The 26,954-nt window shown below is 43.4% G+C and overlaps 2 protein-coding genes across 6 annotated transcripts in view; one reads left to right on the top strand and one right to left on the bottom strand.

The window, feature by feature from the left end:
- RAP1GDS1 (Rap1 GTPase-GDP dissociation stimulator 1) overlaps positions 1 to 26,954 on the top strand; it is a 176,978-nt gene that overhangs the window by 97,153 nt on the left and 52,871 nt on the right. For 3 of the 5 annotated variants that reach the window (XM_050944425.1, XM_050944426.1, XM_050944424.1), the window contains exons 3-4: positions 12,381 to 12,503; positions 20,420 to 20,545. In XM_050944425.1, the coding sequence (XP_050800382.1) occupies positions 12,381 to 12,503; positions 20,420 to 20,545 (249 nt within the window). Of the gene's footprint in view, positions 1 to 12,380; positions 12,565 to 20,419; positions 20,546 to 26,954 lie in introns of those variants that run through there. The other 2 variants (XM_050944427.1, XM_050944428.1) reach the window with 2 other exon arrangements.
- LOC127046866 (myelin transcription factor 1-like) lies at positions 1,436 to 3,375 on the bottom strand. The gene is made up of 2 exons (XM_050944489.1): positions 2,687 to 3,375; positions 1,436 to 1,698 (listed from the first exon to the last, which is right to left on the bottom strand). The coding sequence occupies exons 1-2, from the start codon at positions 2,878 to 2,880 to the stop codon at positions 1,584 to 1,586; spliced, it is 309 nt and encodes a 102-aa protein (XP_050800446.1). The 5' UTR covers positions 2,881 to 3,375; the 3' UTR covers positions 1,436 to 1,583.

The following is a 26,954-nucleotide window of genomic DNA, read 5'->3' as shown; positions in this document are numbered from 1 at the left end:
GCAACGCCAGACAGCTACCGGTCAGTCGGAAATCAGTTTGGAGTGGGAAAATCTACTGTGGGGGCTGCTGTAATGCAAGTAGCCAAAGCAATCATTAAGCTGCTGCTATGAAAGGTTGTGACTCTGGGAAACGTGCAGGTCATAGTGGTTGGCTTTGCTGCAATGGGATTCCCTAACTGCGGGGGGGGCGATAGATGGAATCCATATCCCTATCTTGGCACCGGAGCACCAGGGCACGCAGTATATAAACCGCAAGCGGTACTTTTCAATGGTGCTGCAAGCAATGGTGGATCACAAGGGACGTTTCACCAACATCCACGTGGGATGGCCAGGAAGGGTTCATGACGCTCGCGTCTTCAGAAGCACTGCTCTGTTTAAACTGCTGCAGCAAGGGAATTACTTCCCAGACCAGAAAATAACAGTTGGGGATGTTGAAATGCCTATAGTTATCCTGGGTGACCCAGCCTACCGCTTGATGCCATGGCTCATGAAGCCATACACAGGCAGCCTGGACAGTGGTCAGGAGCTGTTCAACTACAGGCTGAGCAAGTGCAGGATGGTGGTAGAATGTGCATTTGGCTGTTTAAAGGCGCGCTGGCGCACATTACTGACTCGCTTAGACCTCAGCCAAACCAATGTCCCCTTTGTTATTGCTGCTTGCTGTGTGCTCCACAATCTCTGTGAGAGTAAGGGGGAGACCTTTATGGCGGGGTGGGAGGCTGAGGCAAATCACCTGGCCGCTGATTACGTGCAGCCAGACATCAGGGCGATTAGAAGAGCACACCAGGAAGCGGTGCACATCAGAGAAGCTTTGAAAACGAGCTTCATCACGGGCCAGGGTACGGTGTGACTGCTGTGTTTGTTTCCCCTTCATGAACCCGCCCCCTTTATTGACTCCTTCCCTGTAAGCAACCCACCCTCCCCCTTCGATTACAGCTTGCTTAAGGAAATAAAGTCACTATCGTTTAAAAATCATGTATTCTTTATTAAAAGTCATTCCCTGTAAGCAACCCACCCTCCCACTTCGATTACAGCTTGCTTAAGGAAATAAAGTCACTTTCGTTTAAAAATCATGTATTCATTATTAAAAAGTAATTATAAAAAGAGACAGAGAACTGACAAGGTATCCCGGGTGTGGTTTGGTAGGAGGATAGGAGGAAAGGAAAAGGCCATTAAACACATTTCAATGCAATGACAGCCTTTTGGTTGGACTGTCCATGGAGGTGGAGTGGGCGGGTGCACGAAGCCTTCCCCCACGCGTTCTTACACGTCTGAGTGAGGAAGATATGGAACAGAGTGAGTGGTGAGGGTGGTTACGCAGGGGCTGCAGCGTCACTCTGTGACCCCGCTGCTCTTCCTGAAGATCCAGCAGACATCGGAGGATATCAGTTTGATCACGCAGCAGCTCCAGCGTTGCATCCTGCCACCACTGATCTTCCTGCTGCCACCTCTCATCTCGAGCGTCTCTCCTATCCTCACGTTCATCCCTCCTATCCTCACGTTGGTCCCTCCTGTCCTCATGTTCACTGGCATCTTTCCTGTACTTTGCTACCACGTCCTTCCACTCATTCAGATGAGCTCTTTCATTGCGGGTTACTACCATGATTTCCGAGAACATTTTGTCTCGCGTCTTCTTTTTCCTCCGCCTTATCTGAGATAGCCTTCGGGATGGAGTAGGGAGGCTTGAAAAACGTGCAGCTGCATGAGGGAGAGAAAAAAGGGAGAGAAGTATTTAAAAAGATACATTTTACAGAACAATGGTTATACTCTTTCACAGTGAACAACACTATTCACCTTACATAGCACATGTGATTTCACTACAAGGTCGCATTTTGCATCTTAATATTGAGTGCCTGCGGCTCTGGTGTTACTGATCTCACAGACGCAGGTCCGGGCATCAGAATTCAGCTTGCATGCGGTCATGGTAAGTCATTGTCTTTCGGCTTCTCCAGCCTTCATATACACAGTGCCCTCTGATGCTTCTTTCCTGTTAACATGCAGAAGCAGAAGCCAACCCCCCCCCATCCAATTCTCTAGGATGATTGCTTTACCCCTCCCCCCACGACATGGCTGGTATCATGGAAGATCACTGCTAATCACCCGCCTTTCCCCCCCGCACCGCGTGGCTGGTAGCTGGGAAGATTCCTGCTAGCCAAATGCAAAAAAGCTCAGCGCTATCCTTCCTCCCCTCCCCCCACTTGGCTACGTGCAAGGAAGGATTTCTTTTAAGCAACAGCCCAGTAGGTAAATGGCCATCTCTGTCCCCTTAATTAAATTCCTGAATTTCAACCAGGTTACCATGAACGATATCACTCTGCTGAGGATAACAGAGCGAGAAAAAGAAGGGATGTTTCTTGAATGCCAGCAATCACCGGGACCATACTCAGCTATGCTTTGTCATGCAATGATACCCGATTACTTGCTACATGCATGGCGTGATAAAGTGTCCTACCATGGTGGACAGAACAAGGCTGCCTTGCCCAGAAACCTTCTGCAAAGGCTTTTGGAGTACCTCCAGGAGCGCTTCATGGAGATGTCCCTGGAGGATTTCCGCTCCATCCCCAGACATGTTAACATACTCTTCCAGTAACTTTACTGGCCGCGAATGCATCCCAAGCCCTCATGGCAAATCAATCATTAAAAAACGCTTGCTTTTAAACCATGTTTTATATTCACAAAGGTACACTCACCAGAGGTTGCTTCCATGGCTTCACTGTCTGGGCTAGTGGCTTGGGAGGGCTGGGAGGATAATTCCATCTGGGTCACAAAAAGCTCCTGGCTGTTGGGGCTAACGGAGTGCTGTGTGCTCGCTGCAAGGTCGTCCTCCTCTTCCTCCTCCTCCTCCTCCTCATCTTCCCCCTCCGCAGAATCCTCAGCCATGGTTGAGATTACAACCACCACCTCGGAATCCACGGACAGGAGTGGGGTAGTGGTGGCGCAGCCCCCTAAAATTGCATGCAGCTCAGCGTAGAAGCAGCATGTTTTCGGCCCTGACCCGGACCTTCCGTTTGCTGCTTTGGTTTTCTGGTAGGCTTGTCTGAGCTCCTTAACTTTCACTCTGCACTGCACTGAGTCCCTGTGTGGCCTTTTTCCATCATAGCCTTTGAAATTTTTTCAAATATTTTTTCATTTCGACTTTTGGAACGGAGTTCTGTTAGCACTGAATCCTCTCCCCATATAGCGATCAGATCCAGTACCTCCCATGCGGTCCATGCTGGAGCTCTTTTTCAATTCTCAGGAGACTGCATTGCTACCTGTGCTGATGAGCTCTGTGTGGTCACTTGTGCTGATCAGAGCTCCACGCTGGCCAAACAGGAAATGAAATTCAAAAGTTCGCGGGGCTTTTCCTGAATACCTGGCCAGTGCATCTGAGTTCAGATTGCCGTCCAGAGCGGTCACAGTGGTGCACTGTGGGATACCGCCTGGAGGCCAATACTGTCAATTTGCGGCCACACTAACCCTAATCCGATATGGTAATACCAATTTTAGCCCTACTCCTCTCGTCAGGGAGGAGTACAGAAACCAATGTAAAGAGCCCTTTATATCGATATAAAGGGCCTCGTAGTGTGGACGGGTGCGGCGTTAAATCGGTTTAACACTGCTAAAATCGGTTTAAACGCGTAGTGTAGACCCGGCCTAAGTGGAGCAGCAGTAGATTCCATTTTAACAGCCCAAGGCAAGGAGAAGACAACGCAGAATAACCAGATACCATGTCCCCTTTTAATAAGGTTTCAGGCCAAGAAACATTACGATAGACAGTTCATCATGCCCAGGATTCAGGCCTCCCAAACTTACAGTCCACACCCAAGTCCCTGAGACAATTTAGGCTTGTCTCCTGGTGTCTGAGAGAGCAACTGCAGCCAGTCTCTGACTTCTGCTCCTCTCTTTCCCTTGCTCTGTTTTCTATTCCTGTTTATATAACTCATCCCCCAGGGCAGGACAGGGTCTCCTGGATCATTCCCAGATGGCAGGCAATAGCCTGTCCTTTAAAGAGATAGTACCCCTTTTGTCCATATATTCTTTCACAGTAACCAAATAATAATACCCCAACCATTGCTTCAACACAAAAAACCAGGCTGGTCTTTCTCCAATGCCTGCCAAAGGAACGAATAGGAAAGTGTGAGGTTATTACACAGTTTTACATGTTTAAACTGTTAATGTTTTTACAGTTCCCAAATAATATGAAATCTTCTTCCTAGGGCTGGTCTTCACTTGGGGAGATCGATGCTGCTGGAATAGGTGCAGCAGAGGTCGATTTAGCAGGTCTAGTGAAGACCTGCTAAATCATCGGCAGAGTGCACTCCGATTGACACCGGTATTCCACTTCTCCGTGAAGAGTAAAGGAAGTTGAACAGAGAGCATCTCCCATCGATACTGCACAGTGAAGACACCGCGGTAAGTCGACCCAAGCTATGTTGACGCCAGCTACATGAATAACATAGCTGGAGTAGTGTAACTTAGGTCGACTTACCCCAGTAGTGAAGACAAGCCCTTACTCTGCATGGTAGCCTCTGCTAGCTGCAGGAGCATCATTTCCCAAAGGCTGAGACTCTGCAGGAGAAAAAAACCCAAACCAGTAGCAGTGTTTAAAATCACCCTGGCAATACCACTACATAAATGCATGTGATATGCTATATGACCCCAGAACAAATAAAATATTCCAACTTACCCTTCCAGGGCTCTCAGATGTCATTCATCACCTCTGACTCTCTTCCCCTCTTCTGCAGATGTCTGCTGCCGTATCATCAATCTTGGGAGGCCATAGGGCATCGATTCGGTTGGTGAGACTCATCATCTAGTCCATGATTCTTGAGGTCCCTAGCCCTCACCACATCAGCCTCTGGTTATTAGAGGGAAACCCAAGAGAAAAGGAAAACTATATGTGTTGATTTTTTAAAATTCTGCCTGCATCTGCAGTCCTCCACGGCTCAGACCAAAGTTACAGTGCATCCCACAGGCTACGTGGGGCCTACAACACAACCAATAATAGAATCTTAACACACTCTTCGAAAGTTAAGCCATGAGCTACTGCTTCCTTGAAGCGCTGCCTCACAAATATTTCCTCTCCTCCCTGACAGATCCTCCTGTCCAACACTTGCATCTAAAGCAGGAGTGGGCAGACTATAGCCCGGGGGCCTCATCCAGCCCTCCAGACATTTTAATCTGGCCCTCGAGCTCTCAATGGGGAGCAGGGTCCGGGGCTTGCCCTGCGCCGCACGTGCCGTGGCTCTGCATGGCTCCCGGAAGCAGCGACATGTCCCCCCTTCGGCTCCTATGTGGAGGGAAATCCAGGGGGCTCTGCACGCTGCCCCTTCGCCAAGCGCCACCCCTCCAACTGCCATTGGCCAGGAACTATAAGCATTCATGGCCTGCCATAAAATTTTCATTCCCAGATGTGGCCCTTGGGCCAAAAAGTTTGCCCACCCCAATCTAAAGCCACCCCTCAAAAAAGCCCTTGTAGCGTTGGACCTTGCAAAGGGAATTAAAATCAATTATAAATGGTTCTATAGCCATATAAATTAGAAGAAAACAAAGAATAAGTGGGACAGCTAAACGCTGAGGATGGAATGGAGGTTAAGGATAATCTAGGCATGGCCCAACATCTAAACAAATACTTTGCCTCAGTCTTTAATGAGGCTACTGAGGAGCTTAGAGATAATGGTAGGATGACAAGTAGGAATGAGGATATGGAGGTAGATATTACCACATCTGAGGTAGAAGCCAAACTCGAACAGCTTAATGGGACTAAATCAGGGGGCCCAGATAATCTTCATCCAAGAATATTAAAGGAACTGGCACTGAAATTACAAGACCATTAGCAAGAATTTTTAATGAATCTGTAAACTCAGGGGTTGTACCGTACGACTGGAGAATTGCTAACATAGTTCCTATCTTTAAGAAAGGGGAAAAAAAGTGATCTGGGCAACTACAGGCCTGTCAGTTTGACATTTGTAGTATGGAAGGTCTTGGGAAAATTTCTGAAGGAAAAAGTAGTCAGGGACATTGAGGGCGATGGTAATTGGGACGAAATACAATATAGTTTTACAAAAGGTAGATTGTGCCAAACCAACCTGATTTCCTTCTTTGAGAAGCTAACAGATTTTTTAGACTAAGGAAGTGCAGTGGATCTAATTTACCTTGATTTCAGTAAGGCATTTGATACAGTTCCACATGGGGAATTATTAGCTAAATTGGAAAAGATGGGGGTCAATATGAAAATTGAAAGATGGATAAGGAACTGGTTAAAGGGGAGACTACAACAGGTTACTAGTGGAGTTCCTCAGGGATCGGTTTTTGGGACCAATCTTATTTAATCTTTTTATTACTGACCTTGGCACAAAAAGTGGGAATGTACTAATAAACTTTGCGGATGACACAAAGCTGGGAGGTATTGCCAATACAGAGAAGGACCTGGATATCATACAGGAAGATCTGGATGTAAACTGGAGTAATAGTAATAGGATGAAATTTAATAGTGAAAAGTGCAAGGTCATGCATTCAGGGATTAATAACAAGAACTATTGTTATAAGCTGGAGAGAAATCAGTTGGAAGTAACAGAGGAGGAGAAGGACCTCGTAGTATTGGTTGATCACAGGATGACTATGAACCGCCAATGTGATATGGCTGTGAAAAAGCTAATGCAGTCTTTGGATGCACCAGGCGAGGTATTTCCAGTGGAAATAAGGAGGTGTGAGTACCATTATACAAGGCACTGTTGAGGCCTCATCTGGAATACTGTGTGCCGTTCTGGTCTCCCATGTTTAAGAAGGATGAATTCAAACTGGAACAGGTTCAGAGAAGGGCTACTAGGATAATCCAAGGAATAGAAAACCTGTCATATGAAAGGAGACTCAAAGAGCTTGGCTTGTTTAGCCTAACCAAAAGAAGGCTGAGGGGAGATATGATTGCTCTCTATAAATATATCAGAGGAATAAATACCAGGGAGTGAGAGGAATTATTTAAGCTCAGTACCAATGTGGACACAAGAACAAATGGATATAAACTGGCCATCAGGAAGTTTAGACTTGAAATTAGATGAAGGTTTCTAACCATTAGAGGAGTGTTCTGGAACAGCCTTCCAAGGGGAGTAGTGGGGGCAAAAGACATATCTGGCTTCAAGACTAAGCTTGATAAGTTTATGGAGGAGATGGTATAATGGGATAGCCTAATTTTGGCAATTAATTCGTCTTTGACTACTAGCAGTAAATATGCACAGTGGCTAATGATGAGATGTTAGATGAGGTGGGATCTGAGTTACTAAAGAGAATTCTTTCCTGAGTGTCTGGCTGGTGAGTCTTGCCCACATGCTCAGGGTTTAGCTGATCACCATATTTGGGATCGGGAAGGAATTTTCCTCCAGGGAAGATTGGCAGAAGCCCTAGGGGCTTTTCACCTTCCTCTGCAGCATGGGGCCCGGGTCACTTGGTGGAAGATTCGTTGCACCTTAAAGTCTTTAAGCCATGATTTGAGGACATCAATGGCTCAGACACAGGTTTGATACAGGAGTGGGTAGGTGAGATTCTGTGGCCTGCATTGTGCAGGAGGTCAGATTAGATGATCATAGTGGTCCCTTCTGACCTTAAAGTCTACTATTCTATGATTCTTTCTCCCACAGCCATTTACAGCCCATTCCCCCACCAGCTGCTGCCTCTTCTGAGGTGGGGTAGCTTGCCCAGCAGACAAGTAAGGGCTGATCCAAGACCTTCTCCATTGGCACCTCCTGGCTTCTCTCTGCCAGGACCATGTTGTAACTTGCATGTGGCTAAATCTTTCTTTCTTAATAACAAAAGGAGTAGTAAAATCTGGAGTAGGAGTACTAGAAATAACCAGCCATTTTCAGGGTTATAAATAAACCACCTTTTTACGTGAGGTCAGACTATCTCCGATAGTATTTCAAAGCCCTACCAAAAATTGTTATTTTTTTTAACAGCTAAAGTATCTATCCAATTCCAAATGTTTTAAGACAGCAATTTAAAAATTAGTCCCATGCCACAGTCCATTGATAGTTTCCCCTAAATGTTTATATTAGAACGTGAACCTGATGAACTCTAAACCTCTGAAAAACTGAGCTTATTATGAAGGTGCAAAAAGGACTCTACTCTAGAGGTATGTGCGTGATGCTGTAGTGATGTGCATTTGAGTAGTACCTACCATTTGGAGACTCCTTATACAGAGGGTGCACAATAAACATGTCTGCCTTTTTTCTAGATCAGTATGTTTTCTGCTTAAAGTATACTGTCCCAATATAGTGAACTCTGCTTGTCTTCAAATGGGCTAAATTATGAGGAGCACTGAGGGTGGGGTCTGCTCAGAGCTGCAGTGGATGAGTGGAGATGCTCTGTGGCTTTCTATATACACAGGGCAGCTGTAGGCTGAGTGCCACAGGGAGTGCTGTAAGTCGTGTGTTTGTTGTATAGCCTTTCTTCCACTTAGTGGTGAAAGTAGAGCATGCATTTCCCACAGCGCTTGCTGTCACGTACTAGCAAGTTGGGGTGGAATGATAGGCATGACCATGCCCCCTGGTAACTTAGAAGTGCTGCTGGGCATGATAACTAGCCCCTACTGTTGCCTTTGTGCTTGAGAAATCCTAGTGTCAGTACTCTACCTGGGTCATGGGAGCCAGTGCGTGTCAGGGCGTGGGGGGGGATGAAGGCATGTTTGGTGTTTTTTGTTTTTGAAAGGGGGAGGAGATGCAGTGGTGGCCGCAATAATGCTCCATAGCAAGAGAAGGACCAATGTGCTATGTGTTTGCATTCTCTGCAGCTGATATTCAGATTTCCAGCAGAAGTCTAGTAAGCTGAGGAGTGTATTTTTATTGGCACTCACTTGCTTATCTCAGTCAAATAAATCAGAGCGTATTTGCTGCACACAACTTGCCTGGAGCACCATTTAATTTTATTTCCACCACTTCTTGCAGGTCGCAGGACGTATTTTATTCTATTTATCTAATTTATGCATTGCACAGTAACGAGTCCATCAAATGGAAGGCCATAAAAATAAGACTGGATACTGTATATCTCAACAATGTGTTAGGTGAAACCACATTAATGCCTCCTGCCTACTAATTGTGACTCACATTGTACAGATCAGTAGAACTTCACATTTCCAGATATGTTTTACTGTACTTTAGCAGCTGAAATCAAGGAGGTCTGTTATCCCATGGATACAAATGAAACTACTATCTGGAACTCCTTTTATCATTGACGTGCAATGTGTGTGTGTGTGTAAATTATCTCTTTCATCCGTGCATCCATTCGAGAACTTACCTGCAAAGTGTGTGCAGAATTGGCCTGTTTGTAACATCTTCCAAATGGATCATTAAAATTCTCTTGTGATGACATAAGGTTCCTCAGCATATCTGAAAACTCACAACTAACGTGTAAGCCTGTAAATAGATTAATAATAATTAGCACTTATGTCATGTGTTGCAGTTGAAAGTGCTGTGTAAATATTAGTTAATTAATCCCTGTTCAGTAATAATCAGATGTTATCATCATTTTATAGATGAGAAGTTACTCTTTGCCTCACATTCTCCAAGATCATACATAGCATGTCAGTGACAGAGACAAAATTCAAACCCAAGGATTTTCTTTCCCAGCCACATTCTGCAACCTAGAGGTTACCAATTTATGGTCTGTTGAGGTGGGGAAGCCCAAAGTTTTCATTAAAAATTTGACTTGTTTTCTGACCAGCTTTACTTAAGATTCCTGGCCCTCATTTTCCCTATCTAAGGATAATACCACCCATCAGTCTGAGATCCTGATTTGGAAGGCGCTGTATAAAAGCAAAGTACAGTTGTTATTATTGCTATCCTGCCTCACTTATTTAGGATCTCTTCCATGGCTTTATTGCAGCAGCTGCTGTGGAGGGTGATGGGTGGGTGGGATAATTGCAGCTGATAGTGTTTAGTTTAGTGAATTCTCTCCTCACCTAAGTGTCCTATACTCAAATTATGTTTACACTACATTCAGGGTGTGTGATTGCAGCCTGTGTAGGCATACCTGAGCTAGCTTTAATTTAGTTGGCTCAAGTACCAATAGCAGTGAAGATGTGGCACCACAGGTTTCAGCACGGACTGTGCAAGCCTACCTGGTGCCCTGCTATTTACTCAGGTAGCCACTTGTGATGCCACAGCTTCACTGCTAATTTTAGTCATGCTAGTTAGATTAAAGCTAGCTTGGGTATGTCTACATGTGCTGTAGTCACACCTTCAATTACAGCGTAGATGTGTCCTTAGTAACGAGAGTGTTTATACCTCATATCCAACTTCCAGTTTCCCCCGTTACTGACAAGTTCGGGGTCTATTTTAAAGCAATATGAGAATGTTGCATACATAGGCGCCAACTCCATGAGTGTTCCAGCACTCGAGCACCCAGGGGAAAAAAATGAGTGGGTGCTTAGCACCTACGAGCAGCCAAGCTTCCCCCAGTGCCTCCCACCCACTGGCAGCCCCGCTGATCAACTCCTCCCCCTCCCTCCCAGTGCCTCCTGCCCACCACGGATCAGCTGTTTTGCAGTGCGCAGGAGGCGCTGGGAGGAGGGGGGGAGGGGTGGAACTGGCTGGGAAGAGGCGGGGTGGAGGTGGGGGCTTGGAGGAAGGGGTGGAGTAGGGGCTGAGGTTGAGCAGGGGTTGAGCAACCTTGGGGGCAAGTTAGAAGCTGGCAGCTGTGGTTGCATATCTTGTAGTATTTGCAAGACACCCATGAGAGAGGGAGAGATTTAAAACAGCAGACTGAGTTCAGATGGATTTGTTCTGTTTAGCACAAGAACATCAATTACTGTATCTGATCTGACGTTCTTACAGAATGCAGAACTTTTAGCCTGAATGATCAAATACAACAGAAGTCCCATTGCATTTATAAATGACAAAATAACAGTTGCCATCTAATCATATGTATATTGCACTTATGTTAATCTGAAACGTAAAAACATTTGACAGTAGAAAAAAAACACTTATTATGTAGTACCTCTTGCTTTAATCTCTATGAGAATTACCGTTGTTTTTCAATTCTATAAATGGGTTATAATCCAAGGATGGAGGGTGGGCCTTGTCAGTATACAGATGTCCCTCAGCAACTGGAAGGAAGGGGTAGAGAGTCCCCCTTGAAACACTTTATCCCCAACTCAGGGTATGGCTACATTTGGAATTTCAAAGCGCTGCCCCGGCAGCGCTGCGGGAGCGCTGCCGCGGCAGCGCTTTGAAGTGTGAGTGTAGTCAGAGCGGCAGCGCTGGGAGAGAGCTCTCCCAGCGCTGCATGTAAACCACATCCCTTACGGGTGTAGCGTGCAGCACTGGGAGCCGCGCTCCCACCGCTGCTGCCCTGATTACACTGACGCTTTACAGCGCTGTATCTTGCAGCGCTCAGGGTGGTGTTTTTTCACACTCCAGTTGCAGCGCTGTAAAGTGTGAGTGTAGCCAAGGCCTCAGAATAGAGAAACCAGTTTCATTTCTTCTGTCCTTGCCACTGGAACTGAAGAGCTGTTACTGCTGCCCTAGCACAGTAATTCCCAGAAAAGTAATTCCCAGCACACCAGTGTATATGGAGAGTGGGAAACCAAAGACTGCATAACTCTCTGTCTTCTTTTCCCACACTCTCAGGCTGCTGGCCCAAGAGGAATGCATCTCCTCCACCTCTATTTCTGTACTAAGTGGACCTGCCTCATGATTGCTTAGCTCCATGTACCACCTGTTTACTGTTACATAGAGCAGTCTATAATAGACGTCCTACATCAGCACAGCTGCACTGATGCAGCTGTAGCGTGGCTGGTGAAGACGCTCTGTGACAATAGGAGAGCACTCTCCCGTCGGCATAATTACTCCATCTCTGCAGGAGTCGGAAGCTATGTCAGTGGGAGAGCATCTGCTGTCGAAATAGTGCTGGTGTGGACAGCGCTTGGGTCACTGTAACTTGTGTTGCTCGGGGCAGGGGTGTCTTTTTCATACCCTATAGCGACGTAAGCTAGATCAGCTTAACCGGTAGTGTAGACCTGCCTGTTCATGTTGGACTACCACAGACCTTTTTGTCCCCTAAACTTTCATCAGGATTTTCTTATCGCTCTCTGCATTAGTTTCCCCATCTGTTTGTAAAATGAGGATAATCCTACATTTTTAGTTACCATATAGTTGCCTTGTAAGGATTAACTGATATTAAGTGCTTTGAAACGTTGTGTTAGATAAACGCTGTTAGATGAATACTGAAACATCAATCTCTGCCTTGTATATAGCATGGTAGTTGCCATGAGACTTAGCTTTAAGCAAGGTCTAGATTTAAGTTGCATTTTATGGGCACCATTTTCAAAATTTACTCTCCCCTCTTTTTTAAAAAAGAGGCTGTAAATTATTATGCAAGTGATTTTTTTGTTTTGATGTGTTTTTCAGATACCGAGACAAGCGAAAAAATCCAAAAAAGTGGGATTCTTCAGGTGTTTGCAAGTCTGTTGACTCCACAGTCTTCCTGCACGGCAAAAGTAGCTAACATCATAGCAGAAGTAGCCAAAAATGGTGAGGTTTTCCACAAGAACTTTTCTGCTGGAACATCTTCAGTTTTGCACCTCACTTGTCAGTATGTTTTATTTCATTTATGTTTTCATTTTGTAGATTAGAGATTTTTCATCTTTCTCTCTTTCACCTTTTCTGTTTTTGTCTTGGCAATATTTTGTTGCCACTAGATTTGTTTAGAGTGCATTCTTCCCCTTGCTAATACATCAGAACAGCATTTGTTTTCAGGAGTTTTCAGTTTTTACTTTTGTGCTATATGTAATTTTTAAAAATCTATTGTGTATTTTTGTTAAGCAAAAAAAGATATTAAGGCTTTTTGAGATTTTCAGGAATGCATGTACAGAAATGTTTATGTACTGTGACAGACCCAAACCAGTGGGGTACAGGAGTCTGGTAGAGGGCAAATATACTGATCACTGGGTGAGTAGTTTTCTGTTCCCTGAGTGACCAGAGCAGGGGCTGCACTAGAGTAATCAGGAATCTGCTAGAACCAGTTAAGGCAGACAGGCTGATTAGAACACCTGCAGCCAATCAAGGCAGGCTAATCAGGGCACCTGGGTTTAAAAAGGAGCTCACTCCAGTCAGGGAGGGGTGAGCCAGAGGAGAGGAAGTGTGTGTGAGGAGCTGGGAGCAAGAGGCACAAGGAGCTGAGAGTGAGAGGGTGTGCTGCTGGAGGACTAAGGAGTACAAGCGTTATCAGACACCAGGAGGAAGGTCCTGTGGTGAGGATAAAAAAGGTATTTGGAGGAGGCCATGGGGAAGTAGCCCAGGGAGTTGTAGCTGTCATGCAGCTGTTAGAGGAGGCACTATAGACAGATGCAAACCACAGGGCCCTGGGCTGGAACCTGGAGTAGAGGGGGGGGGCCTGGATTCCCCCCAAACCTCCCAACTCCTGATCAGACACAGGTGAAGTTGACCCTGACTGTGGGGAAGATCACTGATGTGAGCAAATCTGCCAAATAAGTGCAGGACCCACCAAGGTAGAGAAGGAACTTTGTCACAGTACACAATTACCACAATAGATTGTACAAGTGTGGTAAATGGACAACTGAATTACCTTTTAGAGCTGGGACAAGTGACAACATTATTACCCCTGTCAGGCCCTGTGACAAAATAGTAGGATCAGTCACTCTGAAAATAGAGATAATTATTTGTGTTACAGTAGCAGCCAAAAGCCTTTAGTCAGGATCAGGGATCTTTGTGGTAGATGCCATACAACATATATAGATATAGAAATTCTTCTAAAATTATTTTTTCTTTAAAAAGAATAGTTCATGGGCTCTAAACATTCCAACATGGGTGACATTGATCTGGGGAGAGGGCCCAAGGAAGCCTCCCCACATTCTTTCAGCCCCACTTAAACTTGTGCTGTTCGATTTGTGCTGTATGAATGGGAAACTTTTTATAATGCTTTTTTGTATCCAAGGTGATGCAAGAAGTGACAGATCTATGAACAAGCACATTATTTTGCCAGGCCATTATAGAATTTTATATTGTTGTTTAAATACAAATATATGCATCTGGATGGACAAGGCACCTTGCTCTGTGTAACCCTGTGGACTCCCTCAGCTTGGGAGGAAGTGGAGTGAGTGCTGGAGATCTGCAGGCAGGAGCCACTGCCAGGACTCTCTAGAAGGAATAGAAAAGGAGATGCAATTGACCTCCCTCAGCCCCTGAATTGCTCAACTTTCTTCCAAGAAGATTCACCGGTGAGAAGCCATAAACGGCAAATCATCCCAACCTTCGGAGGGGGCTGAGTAGAGGAGGGAAGAATGTTTTTCATTTGCTGCCTGCATGGGGTCCTGGCAGCTGATTTTCCTTCTGCAGAGTTCTCACACAGATTCCTCTTTAGGGAAAACACTGGATTGTGAGTCCATCTCCCTCTTCTATTTTCCCTTTGGAAGGGAAGTTGCTGCAGGGAGCTGACTCAACACAGTCCATTCTCTACCCTCTGAGTTGGATCATGGATGGTGGTGGGACCAGGGGAATAGGTAAAGATTGGCAGTAGCTTCCCCATGACTGGATCTGATGTGTGAGGCTAGAAGAGGACTTCTAGTAGATGATAGGCTCTTTCAGATCCAGCTTTTTCTGGAGCTTAGAGGGGAATTAACAATTTGATGAACTGGTTTCTTGTGTGGAGACAGGTTGTTGATTTACTTGTTTTGCCCAAGTTGCATTGTAATGGTTAGCATTCTTTTAATGTTTATACTTTGGAAGAGAAATAAAATAAATTTGTCTCAGAGTTTGCTTTTCTCCATATGGAAAGATGAAGCTGTCATCTGTCCCAGTCACTCTTTATTGTATTTGATTAATGTCAGGATCCATAGCAGGTTTAACCAAATTATTACATTTTCTGTGGTATATGTAATCCCAAACATTTCAGTTATTTTCTGCTCAGTTAAAATTCCATTAAGAAAAAAATGTGCTCTATACAATCAGATTTTCCCAATTTATTTTATTAAAGCTGTCAGTTAGATCTAATATTCTAAGCATGGTGTTGTTATCTAGATATATACCAGTTACAATCTGTATCACAGTTACTGCTGCCCCTTCTCAGGGTCTCACTGAATGCACCTCGACAGGTGTCAGGCCTTAGGCCTTTATCTCTCCTGGGGTTGAATTCTGCAATTCTCTCACAATTAGACCAGGAAACCATGACTATTTGCATTTGGAACCTGCAAGCCCTTTTTCGCCTACAGCCTGTGACAGGTGTGTTTGCAGTGATACAGCCTCTTCAAAACATAGCATGATTTACTCATCTCCCAAACCTACCAGGCAGGTAGAGCAAAACAAACACACACCCACACACAAATGCCTACTCACAGGCATAGGACTTACACCTTGATAAGTTTCTCCTCATCTTGGCTAACTTACCTCTCTGGCATGCAGAAAGAACCTGTACTGAAGCACTGGGCTTCCTATCTCTGTGTCTGTCTGACTGTCATTCTTTTCACTGATGCATCCTGGTCAGCATCTCTCAGCTCACACAAAAAAAACCCTCCACTTTTCTAGGGTCTTTGAGCTGTGTGGTGCCCAATGATCCTAGGCTTAGCCTTGGGAGTAGTAGAATATTCTAGCTTGGCTGGAGCCAGGTAAGTAATTTCTTTCCCCAGCTGATGACCCTTTCCTGGGTTCTCTAACAACCCCTTTACAGCCTCCCTTGAGTGAACACTATGCATTCAGGTGGACAGCAATACAAAATTGAACAAAGAAACTGAGTCATACATAATACTCAAAAAATAATACAAACATTTCCCCAGTTTGTCACAATCTGTATAAACTATCCTTTTAAACTCCACAACAGTAATTCCTGTAATTTCTGCTGCTTTGAGTTAATATGACATCTGAAGGTTCAGAGACCGCATTAAAAAAGGGCAAATATGTATCCTATTTTGTACCTTGAGAGAATTGAAAAATTATCTAAATATTATCTAATCTGTAAATAGTTTAAGCCTCCAAAAAATCTGCATGTAGCAATCTAACTATATTGCAAAATAATTTTCCAAAATAAAAATGTTCCAAACCATATAGATAAATCCACCAAATCCTATTTCATACCTTTTCTGCCTTTAATATGTTAACTGAAAAATTTAGTGGTGTAATAACTGACAAAATACAGTATGAGTTCCCCCCTCCCTCAATTTTCCTTCCTTTCTCTCCTTCCATCCTACAACTCTCTCCTCTTTCTTCTCTGTCACAAACACAAGTTTCTTACCTGCTTTTCTCCTGTAAATACTCGATTGAGCCCACTGACACCATCCCATCTCCTGATCTTCCTCATCCCACTCACATCCCATCCCTTACTCTTCTCCTTACTCTCTCATTCTCCTCTGGCTCTTTTCCCTCACAATGCAAGCATGCTTTATTTCTCCCATCTATCCTCAACATCACTTGCCTCTACAATTACAGCTCCATCTCCTCCTTCCTGCCTTTCTTCTTTAAGCTCATTGAACTCACAGTTTACATTTACCCTGTCTGGAGTCCTCTCCTCCAGTCCTAGACCCTCTCCAGTTTGCTTACATCCCATGCATTCAACAGAAACGTCTCTCACCAAAGTCTCCAATGACCTCTTTCTATCAAAGCCCAGAACTCTGTCTTCACCCTCCTTGACCTGTCAGCTGCCCTTGATGCCATCAGCCATGCATTTCTTGAGCTCTTGTCCTCCCTTGGTTTACAGGACTCCCTTAACTCTCTAATTGCTCCTTCATTGTGTCCTTTGGAGGATCCTCCTCAACCCCCCTTCCAGCTTTCTGTGAGGGTTCCACAAGACTCAGCCCTTGGCCCCCTACTATTGTCCCTCTGCATCTTGTCCCTGGGTGGTCTCATCTGCGAACACAAATTCAGCTACCAGCTCTGTGCTGATGTCTCACAGATCGGCCTCTCTGCACCTGACCTGTCTCTTGTCCAAGCTAAATTCTCAGCCTGTCATCTGACATCTTGTTGTGGATGTCTTGCCATGAGCTCAAGCTCAACTTGGATAACATAGAGCTTTTAATCTTTCCCGCCAAGTCCCGCCTAACACTTGCTTTCTCCATCACTACGGACAACACCACTATCCTGCCTCAGACTCAGGCCCATAACCCAGGTGTCATCTCTGATTTGTACCTCTCTAGGTCCTCACATTCAGGCTGTGTCTAAGTCTTGCTGTTTCTTTCTGTATAATGTCTCGAAAATATGGCCTCTACTGTCCTTTCACACAGCTAAAACTCTTATCCAGGCTGTCAGCATATCACAGTCTTTCCTCACTCATATCCAGTCAGAATGCTGCTGCAAAAACTATTCTCTTAGACCCTCACTTTGACCATAACATCAAACTATCAAACATAAGCTGCTTGTCTTCGCTTTTAAGGACCTTCAGACTCAGTCTCCCTCCTCCGTATCGTCCCTCATTTGCTACTGAGCAGTCAAAGCTCACCTTTGAGCAGCCTGTGATGCCAGCCATTTATTAATTTTGCAATCAAGAACTTTCATACCCTCTCTTATTCTACCCCTTGCACTGGGGAGAAGGTCCCCGTAAACATTTGCAAAGCTACCTCGTTATCCTCCTTCAAATCCCTCCTTAAAACACTCCTTTGCTGTGATGCCTACAAAAAACTTGACAGCAGTTCAGATGCTGGTGTGCTACTAGCACTGCATATCATGCTGACCAATATTGTCTCATTGCTTCCTTGTACTTCTCCATCTACTTGTCTGTATCCATCTGTGGTCTCTTGTCTTATATCAGATTCTAAGTTCTGTGGGGTAGAAACCATCTTTTTATCTTGTGTTTTTGTGCAGCGCTTGTCACAGTGGAGTCTTGGTCAATGACTAGAGCTCCTCCTCTGCAATCTTAAAATCAGTGTTTCAAAGGGGCACATGTATGCACTCCTCATGGATTTCACAACTGCTATACTTTACCTCACAATGGAATTTATTGAAAATATTTTCTCAGAAAGGTTTGTGGAATTGGGCATTGCACAATAACCATACTCACCTCCCTAGAAGATAGTAACTATAAAAACAAAGCGTGATTTACTGGTTTCAACTGCTGGGTTCTTCATACTCAGGGGCCTGGTTGGTTTCAACTGCTGGGATCTTCATACTCAGGGACCGTCTACACTACAAACCTACAAACATAGGTCAACTTACAGCCACCGCCGGTGTCCACACTACCCTCCTCCTGTCAGCCGTGTGCATTCTCACCAGGAGCACTTCCACCAACTGAAGAGGGGTGGAATGGGGGCTCTCAGCTCCCTGCCAGGACCCCAGCTGCCCTCATGGGCTCTCACCTCCTCACTCCCAGCCAGGAATGGGGCGTAGCCGGCTGGGGCTTCTTGCCTCTGTGCAGGGGGAGCCTCTAGGCAGCAGCCTGGCTGGAAGCCAGGGGCAGCCAGCATGAAGCCATGAAATTGACAAGACAGCCAACATCGGGGGGACAAGACTGTAACGTGTACGCTGACATGATTAGGTCGATGTAAGAGGCCTCAGTCTCTGGTCAACTATGTAACACATCAACCATGTGCTGTTAGGTATTTTAATGTGATTCAAGGCCTTCAGGGGACCTACTTCATCCTCTAGTGGGGTTGCACACCAGCAGCACTGCTCCCTGCTTCACAGCACTGGTGCCCAGCAGCTCCTTCCACCCCACTCCTCACTACATCTGTTCAGTTGAAGTGAAGTCTATTCCTCACTACAGCTAGGGGCCCATGAATTCTGCTTGTCTTCCCTTCTCACATGAGTGGGGAGTGACAACAAAATCTACTCCTCTTCTGTAGGAAAAGGTGAATAATGAGATACTATTCCTCTCACCTCCAAACACAATGTGTGGAACTAAGAGAAAACCTGCCCTTCAGTGGAGAGGAGATGGTGATTGGTTTTGTGGAGGTAAAACAGATGTGGGTGGAGGGACATTGAGGAGGAGAGAGGATGGGGGTATATAGTAGAAGGGAGAAGAAGAGAGAGGGAAGATCTACCAAAGGGAGAAGCAGAGGAAGGGGAAAGAAAATAATAGGCCCAATAAAGAAAAACTAGGATGAAAATGAAAGTGGGAGGCTGAAGGAGGAAAAAAGAGAAATGAATAAAAATGGCATGAGAAATAGCAAAAGCAGGAAAAGATAGATAACTGTAAGGGACTGATGGATGTGATCTTGGATCATGTACATGACAGTGCACTGTGCTGACATTAGACTCCTAGCACCACTGTCATCTTAGCATAGCATTTATTTACAGCTTTAACAAATTGTGTTTTAGGAGTTTTTTGTGCTGGCCATTGATCTTCCACCTGACATATACAAGTCTGTTTATCTATACACGGCACTCAAAGTCTGTAAGGACATAAGAACAGGTTAAATCTGCACTAATATCATTTTCGTAGGGAAAAAAAAGATATTGCAAGATTAGTAAACATGGATAGCTGGTGCATACATTTCTCAGTTGTTTATAGGTAAATCCAGATCCCAGTCAAGCCGGGGATTCCTGTCTGAAAGCAGAACCATTGTAGTCCTGTTGTATAAGGAAAGGGATTGAATTTGCAGGAGCCCTGCAAACGGGTTGTGTATCCTATGCAACCCAATTCCTAGGACCAATTCTTATCTCACTGACATCAGTGTAATTCCATTTACTCCAGTGGAATTACTTCTGATTTACACTGGTGTAAGTGAGATTATAGTCTGGCCTCCTGTGAGCAGGGGACATGGCAGGAGAATGGGTACAGGGGTAAGATAATCTGTCACTGGTTGGATCATCTGGCTTCCCCCCCATTGTGGGGCCATTTGGACTGTGAAAAGTTTGGCCTCTTAAACTTCTCTAATCCCCTCCCCTCCTTTCCTAGACCTACTGTAGCGATATCCAGTACCCAGCTTGCTACTCAGTGTTAGTTCCCTGAGTTTATCTTTTGTAGCAACCGCTTTTCAGGTGCTTGAAAATTTAGCTTCCATTTCTGCTTATATTTAATTTAGATAATCTAGTAAAACAGATACAGCTGTTCATTTTGGAGTAGGAATGCTGCAGTCTTAAATCTGCTTAATAGAGGGAGTTTACGTTTTGTTTAATTTGCAAATGTGGAGAACAAATGTTGCCAATATTCTGTTCTTTTCTCCTTGTATTTATTACTCTCAGAACATGCTCAGTTATTATTTGGAGGATGTTAAATTAGTTTCCATGAAAGTCAATTAAAACACTCTTGATTTCTGATAAATCAATGAGCAATGGAAAAACCGTAGCCAGAATTCTGAATTTGACCATCTTGTCTAGAATCTTTTTTGATAACTGGATTGTTCTTCCAGACATACATTTATTCTCACTGAGTGAGGCAGCTGCAGTGCCTGCATAAAATGGTAATCTGGAAAGAAAAGCCTTTTGCCAAAGATGAATTTTTGTGTTAACTAGAAAAGATCAAACCAATATAACTCGACTTTAATTAAATATTTCTCTGTTTGCAGAATTTATGCGGAACTCGTGTGTGGATGCCGGGTTGATCCCTCCACTGGTGCAGCTCTTAAACTGCAAAGACCAGGAAGTGTTGCTTCAGACAGGACGTGCTCTGGGCAATATATGCTATGATAGCCGTAAGTGTGGCAATGTAACATTTTTTGTTGGTGATGGTGGTTTGGGGTTTTTTGTTTTGTTTTTTACTGTGTCATACAGTTGTAAACTGAGTCATTTCCCCCTCCTTTCTTGTTTTGTTTATTGCACCAATTGTTCTGATTTTATGGGATAGTTGCAATGTATCATAGGTATGACAACTGTACTCTGCTTGTGTGACAGACTGGTAAGAAAACACCACCACCATTTCAATATCATAATATTTCCGGACATGAGACTAAAGGAAGTTTTTTTTCTCTTTAACATAATGGGGGAGATTTTCTAAGAGCATATGCTAAGCATGCAGTTTGAGACTTGAATAACCACACATCTAGAATTATTTTAAATTATACTTACCTTTGGACCACATTGGAGGAGTAGGAAGGCAACATGTACTTCTCTCCAAGCCTCAGACAACAAAAGATGTGAGTTAAAGAGGAGACTACATATGTGGATGAAAGGTATGCCCTAACTATGTTGCAAATGCTATTACATTCTTAAATAGATGGCCGTGGTACCAGGACGATGCACGTATCTTTTTCATTTTTTTGTGGGTACAATAGGTTTTGCATTCCCAAATGTTACTTGGCTGAAATGTAATTGTGAGTTCAGTTGCAAATTATGTACATGCAATGTGAATCAGGTGCAATGTTTTGAAAATGTAGTTCCATCTTTCTTAAATTTAAATATTTTGATCATTGTGGAAAACTAAATTCTACTAGTTTAATAACATTTTTTATGAGATTAGATATAGATATATTTAGGGACCTGGGCTCCCCTTTGGTAAGTGTAATGACTCCTGCTAGTGTTTGTAGATCCTATAAGTATATATCAAGATAGAATAAGCTAGTTAAACTATTATTGCATGAAGAGTACAGTGAAGAAGCAGAGTTCATGGGAATGTGTTTATAGTATAGAAATTATTCATACAGAATAACTAGAAGGCTATGGATGTCTGTAGATGGCAAGTGAAATGAAAATGTGAAAGCATTTTACTAGCTTGAGTTATTGTACTTTATTGCTTGTATCAAGAATGTAGTTTTCTTTGTGGTTTTTGTCACCTTTACTAAACTCTCTGTTATTCTGACTAATGTCTGTTCAGTTAGATTGTATTAGTAGTTTCTTCATTACATTTGTTTCTCATGCTAGTTTGGAATTTTACATTTTATATTGCTGTACATTGCTTTATATGTGAACTCCATGAAGTTAATCAGATTTGCCAATCTGGCAGTTGCGTTTACAGACATCTGCTGCTTGAGGATGATAACGTTTCATTCCCTTGTTTAGGCTTTTCTATAGGCTGACTGATCAACTGAACACCTGCTTCCCCATGGAAACTTCAGCAAGAAACTGTTGAGCTTTCTATTATCTTACTTATTTATCAAATTGCATTTCAGGCTCAAATGTGATCAGAAAGCTCACTCCATGGATGATTTATTTCATATGAATAGACTCTGTGTGACTATTCATGTCACCTTTGTTCCCCATACATTACTGCTTGAAAAATAATTAGGACACCAAAATGGTTCCATGCTGTCAAGTACTGTATAACTGCCCCTACATTTTGCATTGTCTGCAGGATTTGTTCAGTATAGAGAGTCTTTATTAACAGTTTTGCGTTGCTCTTTTGTTGAGCAAAATTGGCACTGGTAAAATCTACAGTAGGCAGTGATGTGTTCTGTATACCAAGTATAGCTATTTTCCCATAGATAGTAACAGTCTTGCCTATGCACTCAGGGAAGAGCAATGAATAAAGTGTAATAAAATGTCATGTAAATCAAGATTAGTACCTTTGATTAAATTAGACTAGACTACTTCAGGGCTTATTTATCACATTCATCCTGCCACGACTTATTTTATATGTGTTATCATAGCCTTCAAGGGCTCTGTGTTTATATATACCAGTAGAATATTAAATTAAGGACACATACGCTGTGTTTATCACAATAAACATTTGATACAAATATTTTCCCTTATGACCATAATTGTTCATACTGGGAAACTATTTTCTCTCACAGTGAGTTCTAAGGTGTAACGAAGACAGAATATGCAGTCAAACATTTGTAAGTATATTGTGCACAGACAAAGTGGTCCTTTTTCCTTTTATTTGAAACAAAGATAGCTGTTACCTATCTGGTAAAAGGAATCAGTATTACAAAGCTGTAGCACCTCTTTAACTCTACTTAATAATCTAAAGGAGTATTACATGTATTAATCTTCAAATTGAATTTTGGTGACTTTCCCTGCTAATTCCACGTAATGGCAAGTGAACTCCAGACACTGTGATTACAGGGTTCCCTCATCACTCACGAGGAGTGAAGCTATGTGTAAGATCTGCAAGTCATCCCAAATGAGGACTGTACAGGCCTGTTATACAAAATCAAGCCCCTTCCTACTGATTAATGGCCCTACATATATCTGTTCTAGATTGAACCCTGTGCACCCTGGTGAGTTTGCAATTTATGCTTAGAGGTTCTCTTTAGTTGCAGCTTACATGGCACGAAGTGATTCAGGTCCCCTGTGTTTTAGAGGGGAAGTAGTCATGGTGCTCTACAAGGAAATTGTCAAGGGATTTTCATCATTAAAAAAAATAAAATGTGTTGCTCACTCCTGTGGGAAAAGCCCAGAGAAAGAGTTCCCCACTTCTTTCCATTGGCATAGGAAAGGTCCAATTTCCCCCCTAGAGGAAAGGAGAGGGGCACTAGGCCCCAGAATATGTAGATCCCAGGGGATCTGTATGAAGGCAGAGCCATCTCCACAGAAGTCCTGGTTGGACAAGCTATGGAGAGATGCTGTGGAAAAGTTAATGTACCATTTATTCTTGGTGGATGAAGAGGTTTAGTGCCTCTCCAAAACCGAAGAGTGAGAGCTGTGCCTGAAGGGACGGTGGAGTAACTTCTGTAAATAGATCTTGAGGGGCAATCTGGCCTCTTTACTGAAAGCATGAAACTGAATCTTGTTTCCTTTCTGATATTCCTTCCTCTCCCTTAGATGGGCATATAGTGTTCCTATGGGTTTGCTTGTTAGTGCCGAGTCTTTAAAAGAATATTGAAACATTTGTTTGAGAAAAAACACAGAGAGAGAATTAAATGCATTTTACAAATACAGAGAAGAGAGAAAAGTAGGTAAATTTTAGCGCGAGCAGCCTGGACAGTGTCCGTTTTAAGTACTTGTTATTGGCTCTGAGGAGGTCTGCTTTATGTAATTCTCCTAACATCAGGGCAGCAAGCAGGGATAACTACAAAGTGGAGTGGAAGGAAGCTTTGCCAGTTCTGATGAGATTTTTTTTTTATAGTTCCAGTCTCCCTCTCGCATGCAGAGATGAAAGAACAACTAAGACTGCCAAAAGTTCTGATCAAAGAAAGGGCTATTTGTTTTCAGAGAGCTTTTGAGGAATTAAAGTTTACTATACACTGTGTGTAAACCATTCAGTGCTGTCCTGCAGTTTAAAAACAACAACTGCATTATTGTTTATTTCTATAGTGCTTATAAATGTGCTAGATGCTTTACAGGTATAGACAATTATAAGGTAGGTCCCTGCCCCAAAAAGCTAACATCTAAACAGATAAAATTGGGAGATGAGTGGTGTGTCTGTCTCTCACGCACACACCTCTATCTACCTACCTGCCTATATCTAGCCAATTAGCCTAGATGATATTTTCACTCAGACCTAGCGTTTTGTCGGATCTATATTACTAACACTAAATACCTGTACCTTCATCCAGTTATTTAATGAGTATAACCTGTAACTATTTTCAAACTGTTTTTAGCTTATAATTAACTTCCCTAAATTTCTACACCTAGTCAATTCAAACCACAAAACCTATCCTCCTGACAATTCATTCCTCACAATGCTTTCTCTACAAAGCAAGTCCTAAACTCTCTTTTGCTGCCCTCCTGGATTTGAATGCACCTGTCTGCACTGCCCAGGAAAACCATGTTATTTAGCAAACTATGCTTAAACATAGCTTATGCTAGAAAGAAGCAAAGATGATTTCCCTGGCCAGTGCAGAGAGGTACCTAAGAATAGATTAAAACCTAAAAGTGATCTTCCACCATTAACCCTAGCAATCAATGGTATTAAGTTACAGACTGTGCTACTGCACACTCTCTTCAGTTTCTTTCAGTAGCTTTGGAAGTCAAAAATAGACAAATCATCATATATATAAAATTCCAGGCAGCATAGGATGCCTAACAAAAGGAAGAAATGTGGAGTCACTGGTCTGTTTCTGTTAGATCATCTCACTATTGGTTTTGCTTTGCTAGATGAAGGTTTGCAGAAACACGAGAGTTAACTCATCAACGTTCCCCGTGGCAATGATCCATTAAGAAGTATACATACTCCTGAACACACATGATTTAGTGGTTGTACGTGGAACTTGAAGCTAGAAAATCTGGGTTCTGCACTTTGCTTTGCCATAGACTTCTTGTATGATTTTGTGCAAGTGAGAATTCACCTGGAGATACCACAGTAATACCTAGCACCACGTTCAGGGAATACTGGCAGGGATTGGGGGTCTGTGGGAAATGAAGGAAAACTAACGATCTCCTCACATTTTTTCTCCAAATGAGAATATGTGCCATGTGCTGGAGTGGAGGGGGAGCAGCTAGCATCCACCATGGCATGGGCTATGTTTCTGCTGTAGAACCCAGCAGATACTGAGGCACAGAGATATCCATGGAAAGCCCCAATATCTGTGCATCAGCTCTGGGCCTTCTTTACCCCTTTCCCCATCCTCAGTGATCACACAACACAAGTGATCCCCTTGCCACAAATGTCTCCAGACCCTCCTGTCATAAACAGATAGCTAAGGGTTAATGACTCTTTCACCTGAAGCACCTGACCAGAGGACCAATCAGAAAACCGGATTTTTTCAACTCTGGGTGGAGGGAAGTTTGTGTCTGAGTCTTTTGTCTGTCTGCCTGCTTTCTCTGAGCTTTGGAGAAGTAGTTTCTACTTTCTAGTCTTCTGTTTCTAAGTGTAAGGACAAAGAGATCAGATAGTAAGTTCTGTGGTTTCTTTTCTTTGGTATTTGCATGAATATAAGTGCTGGAGTGCTTTGATTTGTATTCTTTTTGAATAAGGCTGTTTATTCAATATTCTTTTAAGCAATCGACCCTGTATTTTATCACCTTAATACAGAGAGACCATTTGTATGTATTTTTCCTTTTTTTTTTTTATATAAAGCTTTCTTTTAAGACCTGTTGAAGTTTTCTTTACTGGTAAATTTCAGGGAAATTGAGTCTGTACTCACCAGGGAATTGGTGGGAGGAAGAAATCGGGGAGATCTGTGTGTTGGATTTGCTAGCCTGATTTTGCATTCCCTCTGGGGGAATAGGAAAGTGCTTTTGGTTTCCAGGACTGGGAATGGAGAGGGGGAGTCACTCTGTTTGGATTCACAGAGCTTGTGTCTGTGTATCTCTCCAGGAGCACCTGGAGGGGGGAAGGGAAAAAGGATTATTTCCCTTGGTTGTGAGACTCAAGGGATTTGGGTCTTGGGGTCCCCAGGGAAGGTTTTTCAGGGGGACCAGAGTGCCCCAAAACACTCTAATTTTTTGGGTGGTGGCAGCAAGTACCAGGTCCAAGCTGGTAACTAAGCTTGGAGGTTTTCATGCTAACCCCCATATTTTGGACGCTAAGGTCCAAATCTGGGACTAAGGTTATGATATGGTGTGCAGTGGTGGGATAGACAAAATCCAGAAGCCAGTAGGAATATTATTTTTTTTCTTTTCTCTGCTAAGGGCTTTTTAGCAGAGAGAAACAGTTTGGTTTTAAAAGGGAACCAGAGAGATTTTTTTTTCTGCTCTCTCTGGCAGTTTGTGGCTTGCATCTTAAGCAAGAAACCATTAAGGTGCTATTAAGAGTCTTTTGTCACACAATAGCACTCCCATTGAGAGTCATTACCAGCACTATATATATGCAAATAAAGTGGTTTTTCAGGTTTACTTAACATTGAAAATTAGCTAAAGGCACTGTTGCTAGGCAGACTTCAGGAGGCAACAGAGAACTTGCAGTTCAGAAGATAAACACCGGAGGGCACCCCAACACAAGAAAACAGGAATCATGACTTCTAAGGCAAAAATTGAGGCCGAAGAACAAATCAAAGAAGCTGAACACAGGCGACAACTGGAAATAAAACAAAAAGAGATGGAGATTAAAGAAAGAGAAGAACAAATCAAACTGGCAGCCTACCAAAGAGAACAGGCAGCCAAAGAGGCAGCACACAAAAGAAAACTAGAAGAAGAAGAGGTGGCCCACCGAAGGAAACAAGCAGAAGAAGAGTTGGCCCACAGAAGGAAGCAAGAAGAAGAAGAGGTGGCCCACCGCCGAGAAATGGAAAAACAACAAAAAGAAAATGAAGAGAAGGAAAAACAGAGAAAACATGAACTGGA

The sequence above is a fragment of the Gopherus flavomarginatus genome, chromosome 3, assembly GCF_025201925.1.
Source record: "Gopherus flavomarginatus isolate rGopFla2 chromosome 3, rGopFla2.mat.asm, whole genome shotgun sequence".
Lineage (NCBI taxonomy): Eukaryota > Metazoa > Chordata > Testudines > Testudinidae > Gopherus > Gopherus flavomarginatus.
Note: the sequence above shows the minus strand (reverse complement) of the source record. Positions and strands in the feature narration are given on the sequence as shown.

Excerpts from the sequence above, each read along its gene's own strand:
- LOC127046866 (XM_050944489.1), bottom strand. The coding sequence starts at position 2,880 with ATGGCTGAGGATTCTGCGGAGGGGGAAGATGAGGAGGAGGAGGAGGAG. Across the intron at positions 1,699-2,686 it reads ATGGAAGCAACCTCTGGTGA|CTGCACGTTTTTCAAGCCTC; the intron begins GTGTACCTTTGT and ends TCCCTCATGCAG.